The sequence below is a fragment of the Ranitomeya imitator genome, chromosome 5 (assembly GCF_032444005.1).
Source record: "Ranitomeya imitator isolate aRanImi1 chromosome 5, aRanImi1.pri, whole genome shotgun sequence".
NCBI classification, from domain to species: Eukaryota; Metazoa; Chordata; class Amphibia; order Anura; family Dendrobatidae; genus Ranitomeya; species Ranitomeya imitator.
In genome coordinates this window covers 119,311,640-119,330,269 of record NC_091286.1, presented here as the reverse complement: position 1 = coordinate 119,330,269, position 18,630 = coordinate 119,311,640, and the positions used below count along the sequence as shown (strand labels likewise).

The following is an 18,630-nucleotide window of genomic DNA, read 5'->3' as shown; positions in this document are numbered from 1 at the left end:
AGCCCATGTAAAGAGGCTAGGAAACAAGCATAGAATGACTTCAATATTATTAATTATGCTCCTTTAATGGCCTGAACTCAGTGCATGTAAATACAACGAAAATATTTCTGTGTGATGGTGCAATATATTAGCATTTGGGGCCCCACTTTAAACTTTTGCCCAAGGCTTCACTTTGTCTAAAACTGGCCCTGCACATACGGATAGAGAATTTAGGTTGTGAGTCCCAATGGGGACAGTGACAGTAATGCCTGTAAAGTGTTGTACAAGTGAGCAAAATAATAATAATAATAATAATTCAAAAATCACTTTAATAATCACAAGATTTTGTTTTATTCTTTGCCTCACGGCATTTCATTAGCTTTTTTTCATGCCTATACACTGCATTTGTTTAGTATCAGTTTGTGGTTGCAGATTCTTTAGAAATGATTTTGGGGTACATATAAATGAACATTTATGTCAATAAATTGAGTTTTGCCACGTGACTTAGAGTGAATTGACTCAGCACGGGGCCTGGTAAATTAATTGATATGAGGTGTAATTTGATTAATTAAGTAGGAAATTTTTTGTAAACTACGGAACATGGAAGTCAGACAGGGACCACGTGGCAAGAAGGAATAGGAAGTGTGTGCTGCAGACTCAGTTCTCTTTAGAATCTCAGGTTTGAGTCATCTCCACCATCTTATTGTTTGTAAATAGCTATGAAGTTGTGTGGAACGCCAGAAGAGGAGAGGTTACAGCCCCTGGAGTGGAAAATTGCCTTGAAAGGAAAAAAAAGGTATCCTAGAAGATAATGGATTGTTGCCTGCTGCTAGGGCAGGGGAAAGAATCTCTGAAAGTCTGTATAGAGAAAATTGGTTAGCAGAGGAAAGGAATAAAAAGGATAGAGTTTTGAGTTGTGTATATTACAAAAATGTGTCCTGTGAGTGGCCACCACCATATAATGGTGACCCAGAGCCATGTGCTACCTCTGGTGGCAGCCATTTTGTGGATGGGCCATGTGCTTATTCTGATGGCAGATATTTTGTGGATGGCAAATGTTCTAATTCTGATGGCAGCCATTTTGTGGATGGCAAATGTGCTAATTCTGATGGCAGCCATTTTGTGGATGGCAAATGTGCTAATTCTGACAGCAACCATTTTGTGGATGGGAAATGTGCTAATTCTGACAGCAGCCATTTTGTGGATGACAAATGTAATTCTGGCGGCAGCCATTTTGTGGATGGCAAATGTGTTAATTCTGGCGGCAGCCATTTTGTGGATGGCAAATGTGTTAATTCTGGCAGCAGCCATTTTGTTGATGGCAAATGTGTTAATCCTGATGGCAGCCATTTTGTGGATGGCAAATGTGCTAATTCTGGTGGCACCCTTTTTGTGGATGGTAATCGTGCTAATTCTCATGGCAGCCTTTTTGTGGATGGTAAATGTGTTAATTCTGGCAGCAGCCATTTTGTGGATGGCAAATGTAATTCTGTCGGCGGCCATTTTGTCGATGGCAAATGTGCTGCTCCTGGTGGTGAACATCTTAGACTAAGGCTACACATCATATCACCAAATCCTTGTTACCCAGTAATGACCACTAACGGCCAATACTATATTCCTTCAGGAAGTGAACAGGCTTTACCATCTCAGTGGTGTCCAATGGGGCACCGACCCTTTCCCCTATCACTCCTGTCGTGAATCCAGCAATCCTCCCACCTAGATTATCCACGGCACCGTCCCTTTCTATTGTTACTTCAACTGCCAATTTAGCCGCACACCCACATGAGATGCTCCAAGCAACGACTTCTCCTCCCAACTCTTCCGCTACAACCACACTCTTACGCAGTCTACCTAACCCTATACCGGGTACCTCACAGGTTCTCTAGCAGCCAAGCGCACACCTGTATGGGATGGTGGCAACTGTATCAAGGGGGGCTCAATCTGGGAGGGGGATACCAACATCACAGGAAGCACAAATCGGAGGGAATGTTGGCAACCTATTTTTGAAAAATAGCTTCCTGAGGGACCCTTGTTAGTGGTGGGAAAGGGTGACATAACAACAATGGAAATGGTTGCTATTGTTAATGCTGCCAATCCTCAGTTAGAGGACAATGGAGGTGTAGCTATAGTGGAAGCAGGAGGGGTGACTATTCAAGCTGACAGTCGAATCATTGTTGAGTCACATGGTCAGATAGCTGTTGGGGACATAGCGGTGACTATATCTGGGAATCTTCCATGTAGAATAATCATACACGCTGTGACCCCTACTTTTGTCCATATTAATCCAGACGTTAGTGTTCAACAACTTCGTGCAGCAATAACTCGCATTTTAGAGTTTGAGAATATTAGTGAGCAGATTGAGACCTTGACAATTCTCGCCATTGGCGTTGGCATTTTCAGTTTCCCTGTTCATTCATGTGCAAGTGAAGTCATTGAAATTCTAATGAACAAGTGTATCCCCCCAAGCATTTGCTGTCTCTCTGAAATCAGGTTAATTAGTAATGAAGACAGGACTGTTAAAGCTTTTAAGACTGCCTGCGTCACCTGGACTCCACCCCATGATATTGAAGCTGACCAAATAGAGCCCCTCATTCCAAGACTGTACCTCCTCCTGCTCCTCATACACAAATGATTACATCTGAACTCCTGCCTCAGGTGCCACCACTAATAGTGCCAATGATCATGTCTGAGGAGCCCACCCTCTATGTCAAGTTTACACCCCAGCAAGCTGCTGATCTGTTGAAGCAACTTCTAGATCCAGAAAAACAGCCGATGCCTTTCTACAGAAGCATGCTTCAAATCCAAAGGAATTACCCAGCCATGTGGCAAGATCTCATTTCCCTGGCAAATCTAAAAGCAGGCAATGCATATTGGCCTGTTATGGAAATCGAGTTCAATGATGCCTCACTTGCCAGTGACAACACATGGGACTCTGGTGTTGAGTTCTGCCAACAACTTAAGACATGATCCTCGCATGAGTTGGCTGATCTATCACATATTGTCGCCAATGGATTACAGATGCCTCCAAGCTGATGCAACCATTGTACAATGACCTCAAAGTGTCAGCATTTCCACTATATCCCAAATCCTTGGAAGCTTTCTACACTCTTAAACAGGACATACAGTCTGCACCAGCTCATGGAATCCCAAATTCTGATATCATCCTAGGACATCCCATTCTATTAATTAGGGTTGAGCGACTTTTCTTTTTATAGGATCGGGTCGGGTTTCACGAAACCCGACTTTTTCAAAAGTCGGGTCGAGTGAAATCGGCCGATCCTATAGAAAAGTCAGGGTCGGGGTCGGCTGAAACACGAAACCCAATGCAGTTCATTGGGTTTCTAATGGTTCCCAGGGTCTGAAGGAGAGGAAACTCTCCTTCAGGCCCTGGGATCCATATTTAAGTGTAAAATAAAGAATCATAATAAAAAATATTGATATACTTACCCTCGGACGCGCCCTGGTTCTCACCGGCAGCCTTCCTTCCTAAGAATGAGCGCCTGAAGGTCCTTCGATGACGTCGCGGCTTGTGATTGGTCGCGTGAGAGGTCACATGGGTGTCACGCAACCAATCACAAGCTGCGACGTCATCTAAGGTCCTTCAGGCGCTGATTCTTAGAAAGGAAGGCAGCTGGTTAGAACCAGGGCGCATCCGAGGGTGAGTATGTACGTATTAGGAACATACTCACCCTCGGACGCGCCCTCGGACGCCTCCTTCATAAGAATTAGCGCCTGCAGGACATTAGATGACGTCGCGGCCTGTGATTGGTCGCGTGACCGCCCATGTGACCGCTCACGCAACCAATCACAAGCCGCGACGTCATCGAAGGCCCTTCAGGCGCTAATTCTTAGGAAGGATGGCTGCCGGTGAGAACCAGGGCGCGTCTGAGGGTGAGTATATCAATATTTTTTTATTTTTATTCTTTATTTTACACTTAAATATGAATTCCGATACCGATTCCCGATATCTTAAACATATCGGAACTCGGTATCGGAATTCCGATTCCAGATCAGAAGATCGCCGACTTCATGGCCGACCCCACACAGGGGTCGGGTCGGGTTTCATGAAACCCAACTTTGCCAAAAGTCGGCGACTTCTGAATCTGGCCGACCCGTTTCCCTCAACCCTACTATTAATGGCTCCACATGAGACATAAAAGCTATTCCTGAAACCTAAACATCTGTTGCTGCAGCGTCATATGAGACTCCAATGTTCCCTCTTGGTTCTGGATAATGTCACTCTTGTCCTCTGCACCATCCTCAACCCATCAATGCTGCTTCCTCTTTCCGGGGGGATGTGGATGATGATACTGATGCTCTCTGTGAAGATGCCTTTACCCACTCAGAGGATAATGATTGTCTCGAACAAATGCAGGAAGAAGCAGCCTCCAAGAAAAATGAAGAAGAAGCGATGGAGAAGGTAGTCAACATCTACACTGATTCAAGATATGCTTTCGGAGTTGCTCATGATTTTGGCAGTATCTGGGCAGCCAGAGGATACCTATCGTCCATTGGAACTCCTGTAAAACATGCTGCTACCATACAAGAACTTATGGCCATTCTAGATCTACCTTCGGATGTTGCAGTGATCAAGATCAAATTTCACGAGAGATTGGATTCTCCAAAAGCAAGGTGGAACTTCTTTGCTGACACAACAGCAAAAACTTACTGTGGATCCAATTGGGAAAGAGAAAGCAGCAGTGTGCATGTCACAAAACTCTGAAGAAGGGCCTAAAAGCTCTCTTATGAGGTTTGTCCATCTACATCAAGATAAGTCACCAGATAATGAAAAGAAGTCATGGCAAGAAGGAGGAGCTAAACAGGATGAAGATGGAGTCTGGAGGATGAACAAAAAGGTCTGTCTACCCCGTAATCTGTACCCTACGGTGACAGAATGGGCACACAGTATCACTCACAGAGGTAAGAATCAGATGAATGACCTGATTTGGAAGACTTATATGACACCTGGGATCTCTACTGTTACCCAAAAATATTGCAAGTCCTGCCTTGTGTGTGCAACATGCAATTCAGCACCACCTCAGAAACTTACTCAGAAACATTTGGCTAAACCACTCAATCCCTTTCAGAGAATTCAGATTGGTCACATTCGAATGCCAAAAGTAGGGAAGTACGAGTATGTACTGGTAGTGACTGACATGTTCTCAGGATGGCCCAAAGCCTATCCAGTAACAAACATGACTGCCAGAGTGACTGATAAGAGACTGATGACTGAAGTAGTATGCAGATATGGGGTCCCAGAGGTAATTGAGAGTGACCAAGGACCCGCATTCCTTGCAGCACTGACTAAGGAACTATGGACATTGGTAGGAGCTGATTTGGGTTTACATACTCCATATCACCCCCAGAGCAGTGGAAAAGTAGAAAGACTGAATGGCACCTTGAAAAATAAAATACAGAAAGCCAGTCAGGAGGTCAGACTTGGACAGACATTTTGCCCATTGTCTTGTACTCAGTCAGAAACACTCCAAGGGGTCCCACTAAACTCACACCATACGAGATTCTTTTTTGGGGGGCTTCCAAGGTTGGGTCAATATTTTCGACAACAGCTAGCCTTAGGAAGTGACACTCTTGTAAATTATGTAATTGCCCATACTAAAGAACTGTCAGTAACACATGTACAAGTTTTATCATCCATTCCAGATTCCACTGAAGGTACCCATACTTTCCAACCTGGTGACTATGTGCTGATAAAGAAGTTCATCAGAAAGACGTCCCTGGAATCGAGATTTGAGGGTCACTACCAAGTGATCCTGACTACTTCTACTTTGGTCAGAGCTGCAGTGCGCCTCCTGGATCCATCTCTCACATTGTAAACTTGTTAGGGTGGTTTCACACTTGCGTTTTTGTCTGCAGCGTTTTTTTTTCAAAAAAACGCATGCGTTTTTTTCCCTATATTTAACATTGAAAACGCATGCGTTTTTGTTTGTACGCGTTTGGTCGTATTTTGCAACACATGCGTTTTTTTACTGCATGCATTCATTTTCAGAAATGCAACTTGTAGTATTTTTGAGAGGCGTTTTTTGGACCCAAAAAAACGCATGCGTTTTCATGCTTTTTTTGGGGTCAAAAAATACATTGGAGTCAATGGGAACGCATGCGTTTTTTTGTGCATGCGTTTTTTTGCGTTAAAAACGCATGCGTTTTTATATTAAAAAAACAGAAAACACACTGATATGCCACCCCCCAACATAAAGGTGATAAAGGGATCCTAACCCTAACCCTAACCATACCCCTAACCCTAACCCTAAGGGATCCTAACCCTAACCCTACCCCTAACCCTAACCCTAAGGGATCCTAACCCTACCCCTAACCCTACCCCTAACCCTAACCCTAAGGGATCCTAACCCTAACCCTACCCTTAACCCTAACCCTACCCCTAACCCTAAGGGATCCTAACCCTAACCCTACCCCTAACCCTAACCCTAACCCTACCCCTAACCCTAACCCTACCCCTAAGGGGTTAGGATCCCTTTAGGGTTAGGGTTAGCGGTAGGGTTAGGGTTAGGATCCCTTTAGGGTTAGGGTTAGGGTTATGATCCCGAACCCTAACCCTACCCCTAACCCTAACCCTAACCATTTCTGTTTATAGTGGGTTTTTTACTTTATTTTGATGATTGGCAGCTGTCACACATTTCTCAGCATGCGTTTAAAAAACGCAAACGCATGAAAAAACGCATGTAAACGCGTCAAAACGCCGCGTTTTTTTCACCACATGCAAAAACGCATGCGTCAAAAAAACGCAGCGTTTGCACGCGTTTACATGCGTTTTTTCACCATGCGTTTTTTTGCGTTTTTTACCGCAAAAACGCACCCAAAAAAAACGCAAATGTGAAACCAGCCTTAGACAGTTAGGGACAGAGTAGGATCTGACCTGCTTGTCAAAGTCCAGCTACAAAGGGAGGTTTTCCACAAGGGAAAACTTGTCTCAAACTGGTGAAACGCCATTTCCCCGCTTTCTGGGCGAGATGGTCAAATCTAGGATGTGTACATCAGGGTTAGTCATATGTGTATTCTTTGTAACCATGGAGATGGGAGATTGGAGAATAATAGACCCTGCAGATAGAAAAGTCCCGAGGACACAGGTAGCGCGCTCTTATATACCTCCTGATGTACCCATAATTGGTCACACATTTTCTGGTGTCTATAGCAACCGTATTGTCATGAAGCCTCTGATGTCATAGTGAAACTTAACACTGGTCGGTTAGGGAACCACGGTGGGATCAAGAAAAAAAGGTTAAGAAAGTATTTAGGGGGGACTGTTGAGGAGAGCCATAAGATTAAATACTTAATTAACCTCAAGACATAAGAGATTGTGAGGTGGCAGATGAGGTTTAACAATGATAAATGTAAGGTTATACACATGGGAAGAAGGAATCAATATCACCATTACACACTGAATGGGAAACCACTGGGTAAATCTGACAGGGAGAAGGACTTGGAGATCCTAGTTAATGATAAACTTACCTGGAGCAGCCAGTGCCAGGCAGCAGCTGCCAAGGCAAACAGGATCATGGGGTGTATTAAAAGAGGTCTGGATACACATGATGAGAGAATTATACTGCCTCTGTACAAATCCCTAGTTAGACCGCACATGGAGTACTGTGTCCAGTTTTGGGCACCGGTGCTCAGGAAGGATATAATGGAACTAGAGAGAGTACAAAGGAGGGCAACAAAATTAATAAAGGGGATGGGAGAACTACAATACCCAGATAGATTAGCGAAATTAGGATTATTTAGTCTAGAAAAAAGACGACTGAGGGGCGATCTAATAACCATGTATAAGTATATAAGGGGACAATACAAATATCTCGCTGAGGATCTGTTTATACCAAGGAAGGTGATGGGCACAAGGGGGCATTCTTTGCGTCTGGAGGAGAGAAGGTTTTTCCACCAACATAGAAGAGGATTCTTTACTGTTAGGGCAGTGAGAATCTGGAATTGCTTGCCTGAGGAGGTGGTGATGGCGAACTCAGTCGAGGGGTTCAAGAGAGGCCTGGATGTCTTCCTGGAGCAGAACAATATTGTATCATACAATTATTAGGTTCTGTAGAAGGACGTAAATCTGGGGATTTATTATGATGGAATACAGGCTGAACTGGATGGACAAATGTCTTTTTTCGGCCTTACTAACTATGTTACTATGTTACTATGAGAGAAACGACCCATAAGGTGTTTTGTTTCACCTTACATAAGCTTGCTCAGATCAAAGGGAGACACTAAAGATGGCTGCAATTTCCTTTTTCACCACACACTATGTGCTGGTATCCAAGATGACCAATGTGTGACACTAAAGATGGCTGCCATTTCCTCTTTCACCACACCATGTGCTGATATCCAAGTTGACGCCCACCCTGATGACCTCATGGAAAAACCCACCCTGATGACCTCATGGATCCGCCCACAGACTATATCATTGACCAACCCGCTAACCAATGGAATACATCCGATCACTCCCATTTTAGAGCTAACCGAGCCCCCTTACAGGGGTTATATAAACATATGTTCTGATTAAATAAAGGTCCTTGGAGCTGAGCCATAGATTGATCAATGAGAGTTTACATCCGACTGTGTGTTGTCTGATGTATTTCTTTAGTGCGCACCTGATCAATATCCATTAGGCCAGGAGTAGGCAACTAGAGGGAACATTTCTTATTGTTCAACCTAAAAGACAATAAATGTCTTTTTTTGGCTTTGCTAACTATGTAACTATATTACTATGTTACTATGATATCTGCATTAAAGACATTTGTCTTACATAGTCACCTTTATAAAAGACTCCTGTTCACAGACTCAATTAATCAGTCAGACTCTAACCTCTACAACATGTGCAAGACCAAAGAGCTTTATTAGGATGTCAGGGACAAGATTATAGACCTGCACAAAGTTGGAATGGGTTACAAATCCATAAGCAAGATGCTGGGTGAGAATTCTTGAATTTTTGGAGGATTTTTAGTCCTCTTTTTGTGTTTTTTTTCTATGAAGTTTACCATTAAGACTTGCAAATGTGAGAATCCTTGATGCAGGTTGTGAGCTTACATATCTTGGCCAAAATATCGACCAATACCTCATATATTATATATATATATATATATATATATATGTTTTTTGCACTCAATTTTTTAGGGTTCAGCCAGGATCAGCATTTTTGGCCTTGTACACTAGGTTGTCTGCTCTCATGGGATACATTTAAATAGTGCTGGGCAGCCCGCCTGATCCAATAGTATGAGCATCATTAACAGGCTGTTAGCCAGACACTGAGCATTACCTGTGTGTGACTAGTGCCCTCTTTTGTACAATCTAATACTAAGCATTCACCCCCTCCATGAGATGGTAAATTGTGAGTGATTGCCTCATCAGTAGTGTTGAGCGATACCATCCGATACTTGAAAGTATCGGTATCGGATAGTATCGGCCGATACCCGAAAAGTATCGGATATCGCCGATACCGATATCCGATACCAATACAAGTCATTGGGACATCAAGTATCGGAAGGTATCCTGATGGATCCCAGGGTCTGAAGGAGAGGAAACTCTCCTTCAGGCCCTGGGATCCATAGTGAGGTGTAAAATAAAGAATTAAAATAAAAAATATTGTTATATTCACCTCTCTGGCGGCCCCTGGAACATCACCGCGAGGAACCGGCGTCCGGCAGGCTTCTTTGTTCAAAATGAGCGCCTTTAGGACCTGCGAAATGATGTCACGGCTTCTGATTGGTCGCGTGCCGCCCATGTGACCGCCACGCGACCAATCAGAAGCCGCGACGTCATTCCACAGGTCCTAAAGGCGCTCATTCTAGGAATTTATCTGAGGAATGACTTCGCGGCTTCTGATTGGTCGCGTGGCGGTCACATGGTCGGCACGCGACCAATCAGAAGCCGCGACGTCATTCCGCAGGTCCTAAAGGCACTCATTTTGAACAAAGAAGCCTGCCGGACGCCGGTGACTTGCGGTGATGTTCCAGGGGCCGCCGGAGAGGTGAATATAACAATATTTTTTATTTTAATTCTTTATTTTACACCTCCGATACCGATACCCGATACCACAAAAATATCGGATCTCGGTATCGGAATTCCGATACCGCAAGTATCGGCCGATACCCGATACTTGCGGTATCAGAATGCTCAACACTACTCATCAGTATTTTGCACCTGTATTGCCGCCATCTTTATTACATGGGTTTGCTGCATCCTGAGAGTGCACTAGTTCTGAGACCTGGGCATGTAAGCACAGCAATCAACGGTGTCCTTTTCAGAAGTGCACAAAACTATGGTCAACTGCACTTTTGTGCTCACCTAAAAAGTAGACACCACCAGATTACAGGAAAGACGATGTTTACAGTGCCTCCATCTGCCTCATTAAAGGGAATCTTCCGCCGAGGGTACCGTCTGAATCACATATTGCGTAGATTTATATGGAAAACTCAGTGTAAGCATTCAGCTCAGAGCGCAGGATAAATCTGTGCCTAGCCTTACTGTGATCTTTGGGAGACAGAATGAACAAATCAATAGCAGGTGAAGAATTGGTTTTATTTATTTTTTACACAGTTCCTCATGTGGTACAAGTGATTGGACAACTTTATTATTCAGATCAGTTCAATTCCAGTGATACTATATTTATATTGGGTTTTTATTTTTGGCTGCTGTCACACACTTATTTAGGCTGGTTTCACACTTGTGTTGCTGTAAGCTGTGGATGGCAGCGTACTTCCTCCTTGCTTCCTCCATGAAGCTCCACCCAAGCTCCGCCAACTGCTGACTGCATCCTGCGTTTCCCTGCATATCTATATTTAACATTGGGTATGCAGGGACATGCATTGTATGCGGATGCGTCTGCATGTGTCGATTTGTGGTGTACGGCGACTGCATGGTAACGCAAAATTGTGCATGTGAAACCAGCCTTAGACAGCTATAATTTTTCCATATTTCATCCGACAGTCATGTGACAGCTTCTTTTTTGCGGGTCAAGTTGACATTTTTATTGGTGCCACTTTAAGGCATATGACATTTTTGATCACTTTCTATTCTGATTTTAGGGAATGGCAGCTTGTTTTTTGAGGGACAAGATGACATTTTCAGAGGCATCATTTTTATTTACATTTGTCCTTTTGATCAAGTTTTAATGCACTTTTTGTTTGGAAGTACACTGCCCCAAAAATTAAAGGGAACACTAAAACACCACATCCTAGATATCACTGAATGAAATATTCCAGTTGTAAATCTTTATTCATTACATAGTGGATTGTGTTGAGAACAATAAAACCTAAAAATGATCAACATAAATCACAACTAGTGATGAGCGAGTGTACTCGTTGCTCGGAATTTCCCAAGCATGACACGATGGTCTCCGAGTATTTGTGAGTGCTCGGAGATTTAGCTTTTGCTGATGCAGCTGCATGATTTATGGCTGCTAGCCAGCCTGAGTACATGTGGGTGTTGCCTGGTTGCTAGGGAATCCCCACATGTACTGTATTCAAGCTGTCTATCAGCTGTAAATCATGCAGCTGAGGCAGCGAAAGCTAAATCTCAGAGCACTTACAAATACTCGGAGATCACCCGAGCATGCTCGGGAAAACCCAAGCAATGAGTACACTGGCTAATCACTGATCACAAATAATATCCCACTGAGGTCTGGAGTTGGAATGATGCTTAAAATCAAAGTGGAAAATGAAGTAACAGGCTTATCCAACTTCAGTGGAAATGCCTCAAGACAGGGAAATGATGCTCAGTAGTGTGTGGCCTCCACGTTCCTGTATGACCTCCCTACAATGCCTGGGCATGCTCCTGATGAGGCAGGGAATGGTCTCCTGAGGGATCTCCTCCCAGACCTGGACTAAAGCATCCACCAACTTCTGGACAGTCTGTGGTGCAATGTGACGTTGGTGGATGGTGCGAGACATGATGTCCCAGATATGTTCAATCGGATTCAGGTCTGGGGGATGGGCGGGCCAGTCCATAGCTTCAATGCCTTCATCTTGCAGGAACTGCTCACACACTCCACCCACATGAGGTCTGGCATTTTCCTGCAACAGGAGCAACCCAGGGCCAACTGCACCAGCATATGGTCTCAGAAGGGGTCTGAGGATCTCATCTTGGTACCTAAGGCATTCAGGCTACCTCTAGCAAGCACATGGAGGGCTGTGCGGCCCTCCAAAGAAATGCCACCCCACACCATTACTGACTCACTGCCAAACCGGTCATGCTGAAGAATGTTGCAGGCAGCAGATCGCTCTCCACGGTGTCTCCAGACTGTGTCACGTCTGTCACAAGTGTTCAGTGTGAACCTACTTTCATCTGTGAAGTGTAAAGGGCGCCAGTGGCGAATTTGCCAATCCTGGTGCTCTGTGGCAAATGCCAAGCGTCCTGCACGGTGTTGGGCTGTGAGCACAACCCAATCTGTGGATGTCGAGCACTCAGACCATCCTCATGGAGTCAGTTTCTAACCATTTGTGCAGACACATGCACATTTGTGGCCTGCTGGAGGTCATTTTGCAGGGCTCTGGCAGTGCTCCTCCTGTTCCTCCTTGCACAAAGGCTGAGGTAGCGGTCCTGCTGCTGGGTTGTTGCCTTCCTACGGCCCCCTCCACGTCTCCTGGTGTACTGGCTTGTCTCCTGGTAGTGCCTCCAGCCTCTGGACACTACGCTGACAAACCTTATTGCCACAGCTCGCATTGATGTGCCATCCTGGATGAGCTGCACTACCTGAAAAACTTGTGTGGGTTGTAGAGTCCATCTCATGCTACCACGAGTATGAAAGCACAACCAACATTCAAAAGTGACCAAAACATCAGCCAGAAAGCATTGGTACTGAGATGTGGTCTGTGGTCCCCACCTGTAGAAACACTCCGTTATTGTGTGTGTCTTGATAATTGCCAATAATTTCCATCTGTTGTCTATCCCACTTGCACAACAACATGTGAAATTGATTGTCAAACAGTGTTGCTTCCTAAGTGGACAGTTTAATTTCACAGAAGTTTGATTTACTTGGAGTTACATTCTGTTGTTTAAGTGTTCCTTTATTTATTTGAGCAGTGTATAATAATAATGCATAGTTTTCTGCATTTTTTTTATGATGTTCACCAAAGGGATTAACTAGTTGGACAGGTTTATTGGTCTGTTCATTCTGGATGTTGCAATACCAAATATGTGTACTTTTTTGTTTATTTGTTTTTTTACATAAATAAATGCATTTATTGGAATAATATTTTTTCTTTTTTTCATATTTTTCCAATTTTTAACTTTTTTCAAAACTTTTTTACATTGTCCCACTATGAGACATCATCCTTACACTGGCAGATCACTGATCTGATACTCTGCAATGCTTCTGCAGTGCATCAGAGCAGCATTTGACCAGCAGGGAGGAGGTATGTTAGCTCCTGCTCTGAGTAGGAGCTGACTAGCCACCTTTCCTGAAGGACCCTGAAGGACCCCACGGCCATCTTACGGCCCGGAGACCCTCAATACAATGCGATTGCATTTCATTGTGCTGATGGGAGATGATAGGGAGCTCATTCCCTGTGCGATGCTCTTAGATGTCGCTGTCAGAATTGACAGCAGCATAAGAGGGGTTAAACGTTCACTCTCGGTGCTGGCACTGATTATGGGCATTGCTGCAGGGTGTCAGCTCTCACATAGAGCTGACAACTGCACTTATTCATCGTGGCGCTTAGCATGAGCCCGCACAATCGCCACACAGTATACAGTTGTGATCAAAAGTTTACATACCCAGGTAGAATTTTTGCTTTCTTGGCTTTTTTTTGAGAGACTATGATTGATAACACCAAAACTTTCTCCACTCATGGCTAGTCGTTTGGTGAATCCATTTATTGTCAAACTACTGTGTTTTCTCTTTTTAAATCATAATTACAACCTCAAAAAAACAAATGACACTGATCAAAAGTTTGCATACCCCGTTCTTTAATACCATGTATTGCGCACTTTAAAATCAATGACAGCTTTAAGTCATTTGTTATAATTGAGGATGAGGTTGTGTATTTTCTCAGATGGTAAAGCTGCCTACTCTTCTTGGCATAAAGCCTCCAGTTCCTGTAAATTCCTGGGCTGTCTAGCATGAACTGCGCGCTTGAGATTTTGCAAGAGTGGCTCAATGATATTGAGGTTAGGAGACTGAGATGGACACTCCAGAACCTTCACTTTGTTCTGCTGTAGCCTATGACAGGTCGACTTGGCCTTGTGTTTTGGATCATCTTCTTCCAGGCTGATGATTGCAAATTTGCCTCCAGTATTTGCTGATAATATGCTGAATTCATCTTTCCTTCCACTTTGACCAAGTTTCTTGTGTCGTTGTAGCTTACATATCCCCAAAACATCAGCAATCCACCTCCGTGCTTTACAGTAGGAATGGTGTTCCTATCATCATAGGCCTTGTTGACCTCTCTCCAAGTATAACGTTTATGGTTGTAGCCAAAAAGTAAAATTTTGGTCTCATCACTCCAAATTACCTTGTTCTAGAGGTCTTGAGGCTTGCCTCTGTGCTGCTTTTCGTATTATAGGTGAGATACTTTGTGGTATTTGCGCAGTAATGGCTTTCTTCTGGCAACTCGACCATGCAGCCTATTTTTCTTCAAGATTTCAAGGAGTCCAGTACTTCAGCTGATGTTATTTGTGGGTTTTTCTTTGCATCCCAAACAATTTAACTGGCAGTTGTGGATGAAATTTTTGTTGGTCTACCTGACCATGGTTTGGGTTTTATAGAGCTCCTGATTTCCATTTGTTAATCATAGTATGAACGCTGCTGACTGGCATGATCAATTCCTTGGATATCTTTTTGTATCCCTTCCCTGTTTTATACAGTACAGCTAACTTTTCCCATAGATCTGTGACAATTCTTTTGCTTTCCCAAAGACTTACAATCCAGAAATGTCATTGATGGAATTAAAGATGCAAGAGCCTGTCTGGATTCTAGGAACTCATTCAGCTTTTATGCACACACACTGATTACAAGCAAACAGGTCACAGGTGAGGATGTTACCTTTGGTAGCTATGTTATCAGGCCAAAATCTTCAGGGTATGTAAATTTTAAGTCATTTGGATGTTTTGGGTTATCATTATGATTTAAAATGAGAAAACACAGTAATCTATTTATATAATTGCCTTATAATGTATTCATTTCCTGTTCTGTCCAGATGTCACTGTATCCCAGAATTCCAAGCGGAGGAAGTTCACTGACAGCTATATTGGGACACCAAAGTGATGGGTGCCTCAATATGGAAACAGCTGCTGGTACCAACCTATTGCGCCGTACCACCTGCTGAATACCCTCACACCACACCCACACTCTATATACCATACGCAACTCACATTCACACACAGCCTCTTGCGCGGTACCACCAGAACACCATCGCAAACACACCATCGCAAACACGCCACCGCCGGGATCAGCCAAATGATTCACTGACTGCCACCATCTTTGTACAGGAGTAGCGCATGCACAGTTTAAATGTGACCGCCGCTATCTGTCAAAGATGGTGGCGGTCTGATTTACTGTGCTTGCGCGAATTATGCGCAGGTGCAGTGAATTATTTGGATGATCCCGGCTGCAGATGCGCGACTTGTCTACAGGCAAAGAAAGCCTGTCACATTAAAGGGGTTTTCCCACGAACTGAAAGTTCATTTTTAAAGTTGACTGTGTCTGACCTTGTATGGAGCATACCACATCTCCTGGGCAGGGGTGGAATCAAAAAATAATACTGACATTACAGCAGGGGATCACTGTGGATTAATTTTTTGAGGTAAAATATTTTACTGACTGTTTTTAAAAAATATTTTACCTCACAAAATGTATCCTCTGCCATCTCCTGCTGTAATGTCAGTATTATCTTTTGCTTCCTTCCCTACCCAGGAGATGTGGTATGTTCGGTACATAGTCAGACACAGACAGTTTTCAAAATGAGTTATTGTTCATTGGGAAAACCTCTTTAAAAAAGCAATTATCAATGCCAACATGGCTCCTCATAAAAAGTACACCAATGATAATGAAAGGAAAGCAGCAAAGCACAGCGTCGAAAACAGGAAAGGGCAAATGAGACTCTTGAAGTAAAACAGCATCGATGGGACAAAAACAGTGCATATAAGTGTAGGTTTCAAGCACATGGGTCCCCTGATGCCAAAGTCATTAGATTATCACAGGATGCCATTAGGCAACAACAGGGCTGCATGCCTGCCCCCATCATGACATTACCACCTTCCCAATTCGATAGCATCAGGCCTCCATCTAGTGTGATATCAAATTGCTTCAACCAACCACTAACCATGAGTGGAGAAATAGTTTTGTTATCATTCATATTGTCTGAAAAAAGGCCAAGAAAGCTAAAATTCTGCCAGGGTAGGTAGACTTTTGAGCACAACTGTATATATGGCGGTTTGCAGGAAATCATCTCCTGCGGCGCTGCATATATATGGAGCATGTCGAGAAGGGGTTAATGGGCCCAGATTTTGGGTCAGGATTTTAGGAACGACTGGAATAGCTGTGCTGGACTGGTCATTTTCATTCTCCAATCAAAGCTTTGCAACTCATTTAAAAGGCATCTGAGCTGCCGCAGAAGGTGGTCTGTGTGTGGGAGTGAGAGGTGGAAAGAACTCTTAAAGTGTTTCAGACTGACGGAAAAGCCTGTTGGTGTATCTTTATGGGTAAGCCCGTATTGCTTTATGGCCTTTTTTGGTTTTGTTCATGAATTAATGCAATCTATTCTGCTGATATAATTTGTGATTATCTGGATAGCAGAGCCAAAGTAGGTTTATAGTTATTATTTTATGTCAAGTTAGATATTTTATGACATGACATGCTAGTGCAGCAATATCTGAGTCAAGGCAACCTTTGCTGAATACACAACATACCCGGAAAATTTGCTTTTGTGATCTACAACTGAATAGGTACACACTGGCATTCTATAAATTGCAATGTATATTATTGCCACTGTTTTATTTAAAAAAAAAATTCTATAGTCCTCTTCATAGTAAAGCATAATTTGTTCCTGATTCCTATACAGTTGAAAAAATATTCTAATGCATACTACTCCAATAGAGATTAAATGTACATTATTTTAGGCCATTGACTACTGAACTGATCCTGATGGATCCTTTTAAAATACACTGTCCATCAGAAGCTTTTCCAGGCATGTTACCCCAATCAAAAGCTCAAATACAAAGTGCACATAGCCATAGCTTATTATTTTGCGGGGACGGGTAGGTTAGTAATGTACATGTATCATGATCTTAATGCGCAAATAAACAAAATCATTTGAGGCTATTTAATATCAAAATTAAAATACCTCAATAATTCAATGTATTTTCCATTTGAACAGATCCTATATTCAGATCAACAAAAAAGTCATACCTGCTATTACTGAGTTTAAGAAATGGAACAGCTGTTAGAGACTTCTGAATGGCACTTAAATATAATTGGAATGTTAGACATAATAGGTGTTAAATTTGCAGCAATTGCCCTTCAGTAAGTCAGACTTTTCCAGTGGTAACAGCACAATTATGAAGGTTTTTTTTTTTTGCAAGATTTATTCTCGTTTAGATGGAAATAATTTGAGTGTTTTCTTTGATCTGTAGCAAGATTTGCCTGTACATTAGTTTAATGGTTAAGTCAACTAGATGGCTCACCTTTGTTAGTGTCAAAAGTTTGTCAAATGTACTTTTGAATGAATGCAATTGGAAAAACATATCAAACTGTAAGTTCTATATGCGTCATATGATATGCATCATAAAGATTGAACCTTAAGATTTATTTTTTAAACAGGAGTGATAATACTAATGGCATCAGAAAAGCCAGTAGTTTATTTGTAACACACTGTGTTCATGTGCTGAAATTCCAAAAAGGAAAACTTTATACCATGGCTAAAAAGTATTGATGAGCAAGCATGCTCGCCACTACTTAGTACTCGCCCGAGTATCACGATACTCATGTACTCAGCGAGCATTTCCGGGATTATTAGGTGGGAGCTCAGGTCTCCGCCTTTAAATTTTGGTGCTTTTTCGAGTGCCAATGAACATGCAGGGATTGTCTGCCTTGCGCTGTAATACCACAGCCATCTTTGTTGTGGTATGACAGTGATTGGCTGGTCGCAAGGCATCATCAGGTCTATGAGACCTGGTGCCTCCCTGCTCACCACATTCTGCTTCGGACTCAGCTAGTGTAAGGAGAGCTGCTGCTGAGATAGGGTCAGATTCGTTCTTTTATTAGTTAGTGTAAAGGTACCGTCACACTAAGCAACGCTGCAGCGATACCGACAACGATCCGGATCGCTGCAGCGTTGCTGTTTGGTCGCTGGAGAGCTGTCACACAGACAGCTCTCCAGCGACCAACGATGCCGGTAACCAGGGTAAACATCGGGTTACTAAGCGCAGGGCCGCACTTAGTAACCCGATGTTTACCCTGGTTACCATCGTTAAAGTAAAAAAAACAACCACTACATACTTACCTACCGCTGTCTGTCCTCGGCGCTCTGCTTCTCTGCTCTGGCTGTGAGCACAGCGGCCGGAAAGCACAGCGGTGACGTCACCGCTCTGCTTTCCGGCTGCCCCGGCGCTCACAGCCAGAGCAGAGAAGCAGAGCGCCGAGGACAGACAGCGGTAGGTAAGTATGTAGTGGTTGTTTTCTTTACT

At 43.3% G+C, this 18,630-nt stretch overlaps 1 protein-coding gene across 1 annotated transcript; it reads left to right on the top strand.

Moving 5' to 3' along the window:
* The first annotated feature begins 2,041 nt into the window (after positions 1-2,041).
* Positions 2,042-2,611, top strand: LOC138637686 (protein mono-ADP-ribosyltransferase PARP9-like). The gene has a single exon (XM_069726548.1). The coding sequence runs from the start codon at positions 2,042-2,044 to the stop codon at positions 2,609-2,611; it is 570 nt and encodes a 189-aa protein (XP_069582649.1).
* Positions 2,612-18,630: the final 16,019 nt, after the last annotated feature.

What these genes read in the sequence shown, in the direction of transcription:
- LOC138637686 (XM_069726548.1), top strand. Translation starts at nt 2,042, where the DNA reads ATGGAAATGGTTGCTATTGTTAATGCTGCCAATCCTCAGTTAGAGGAC.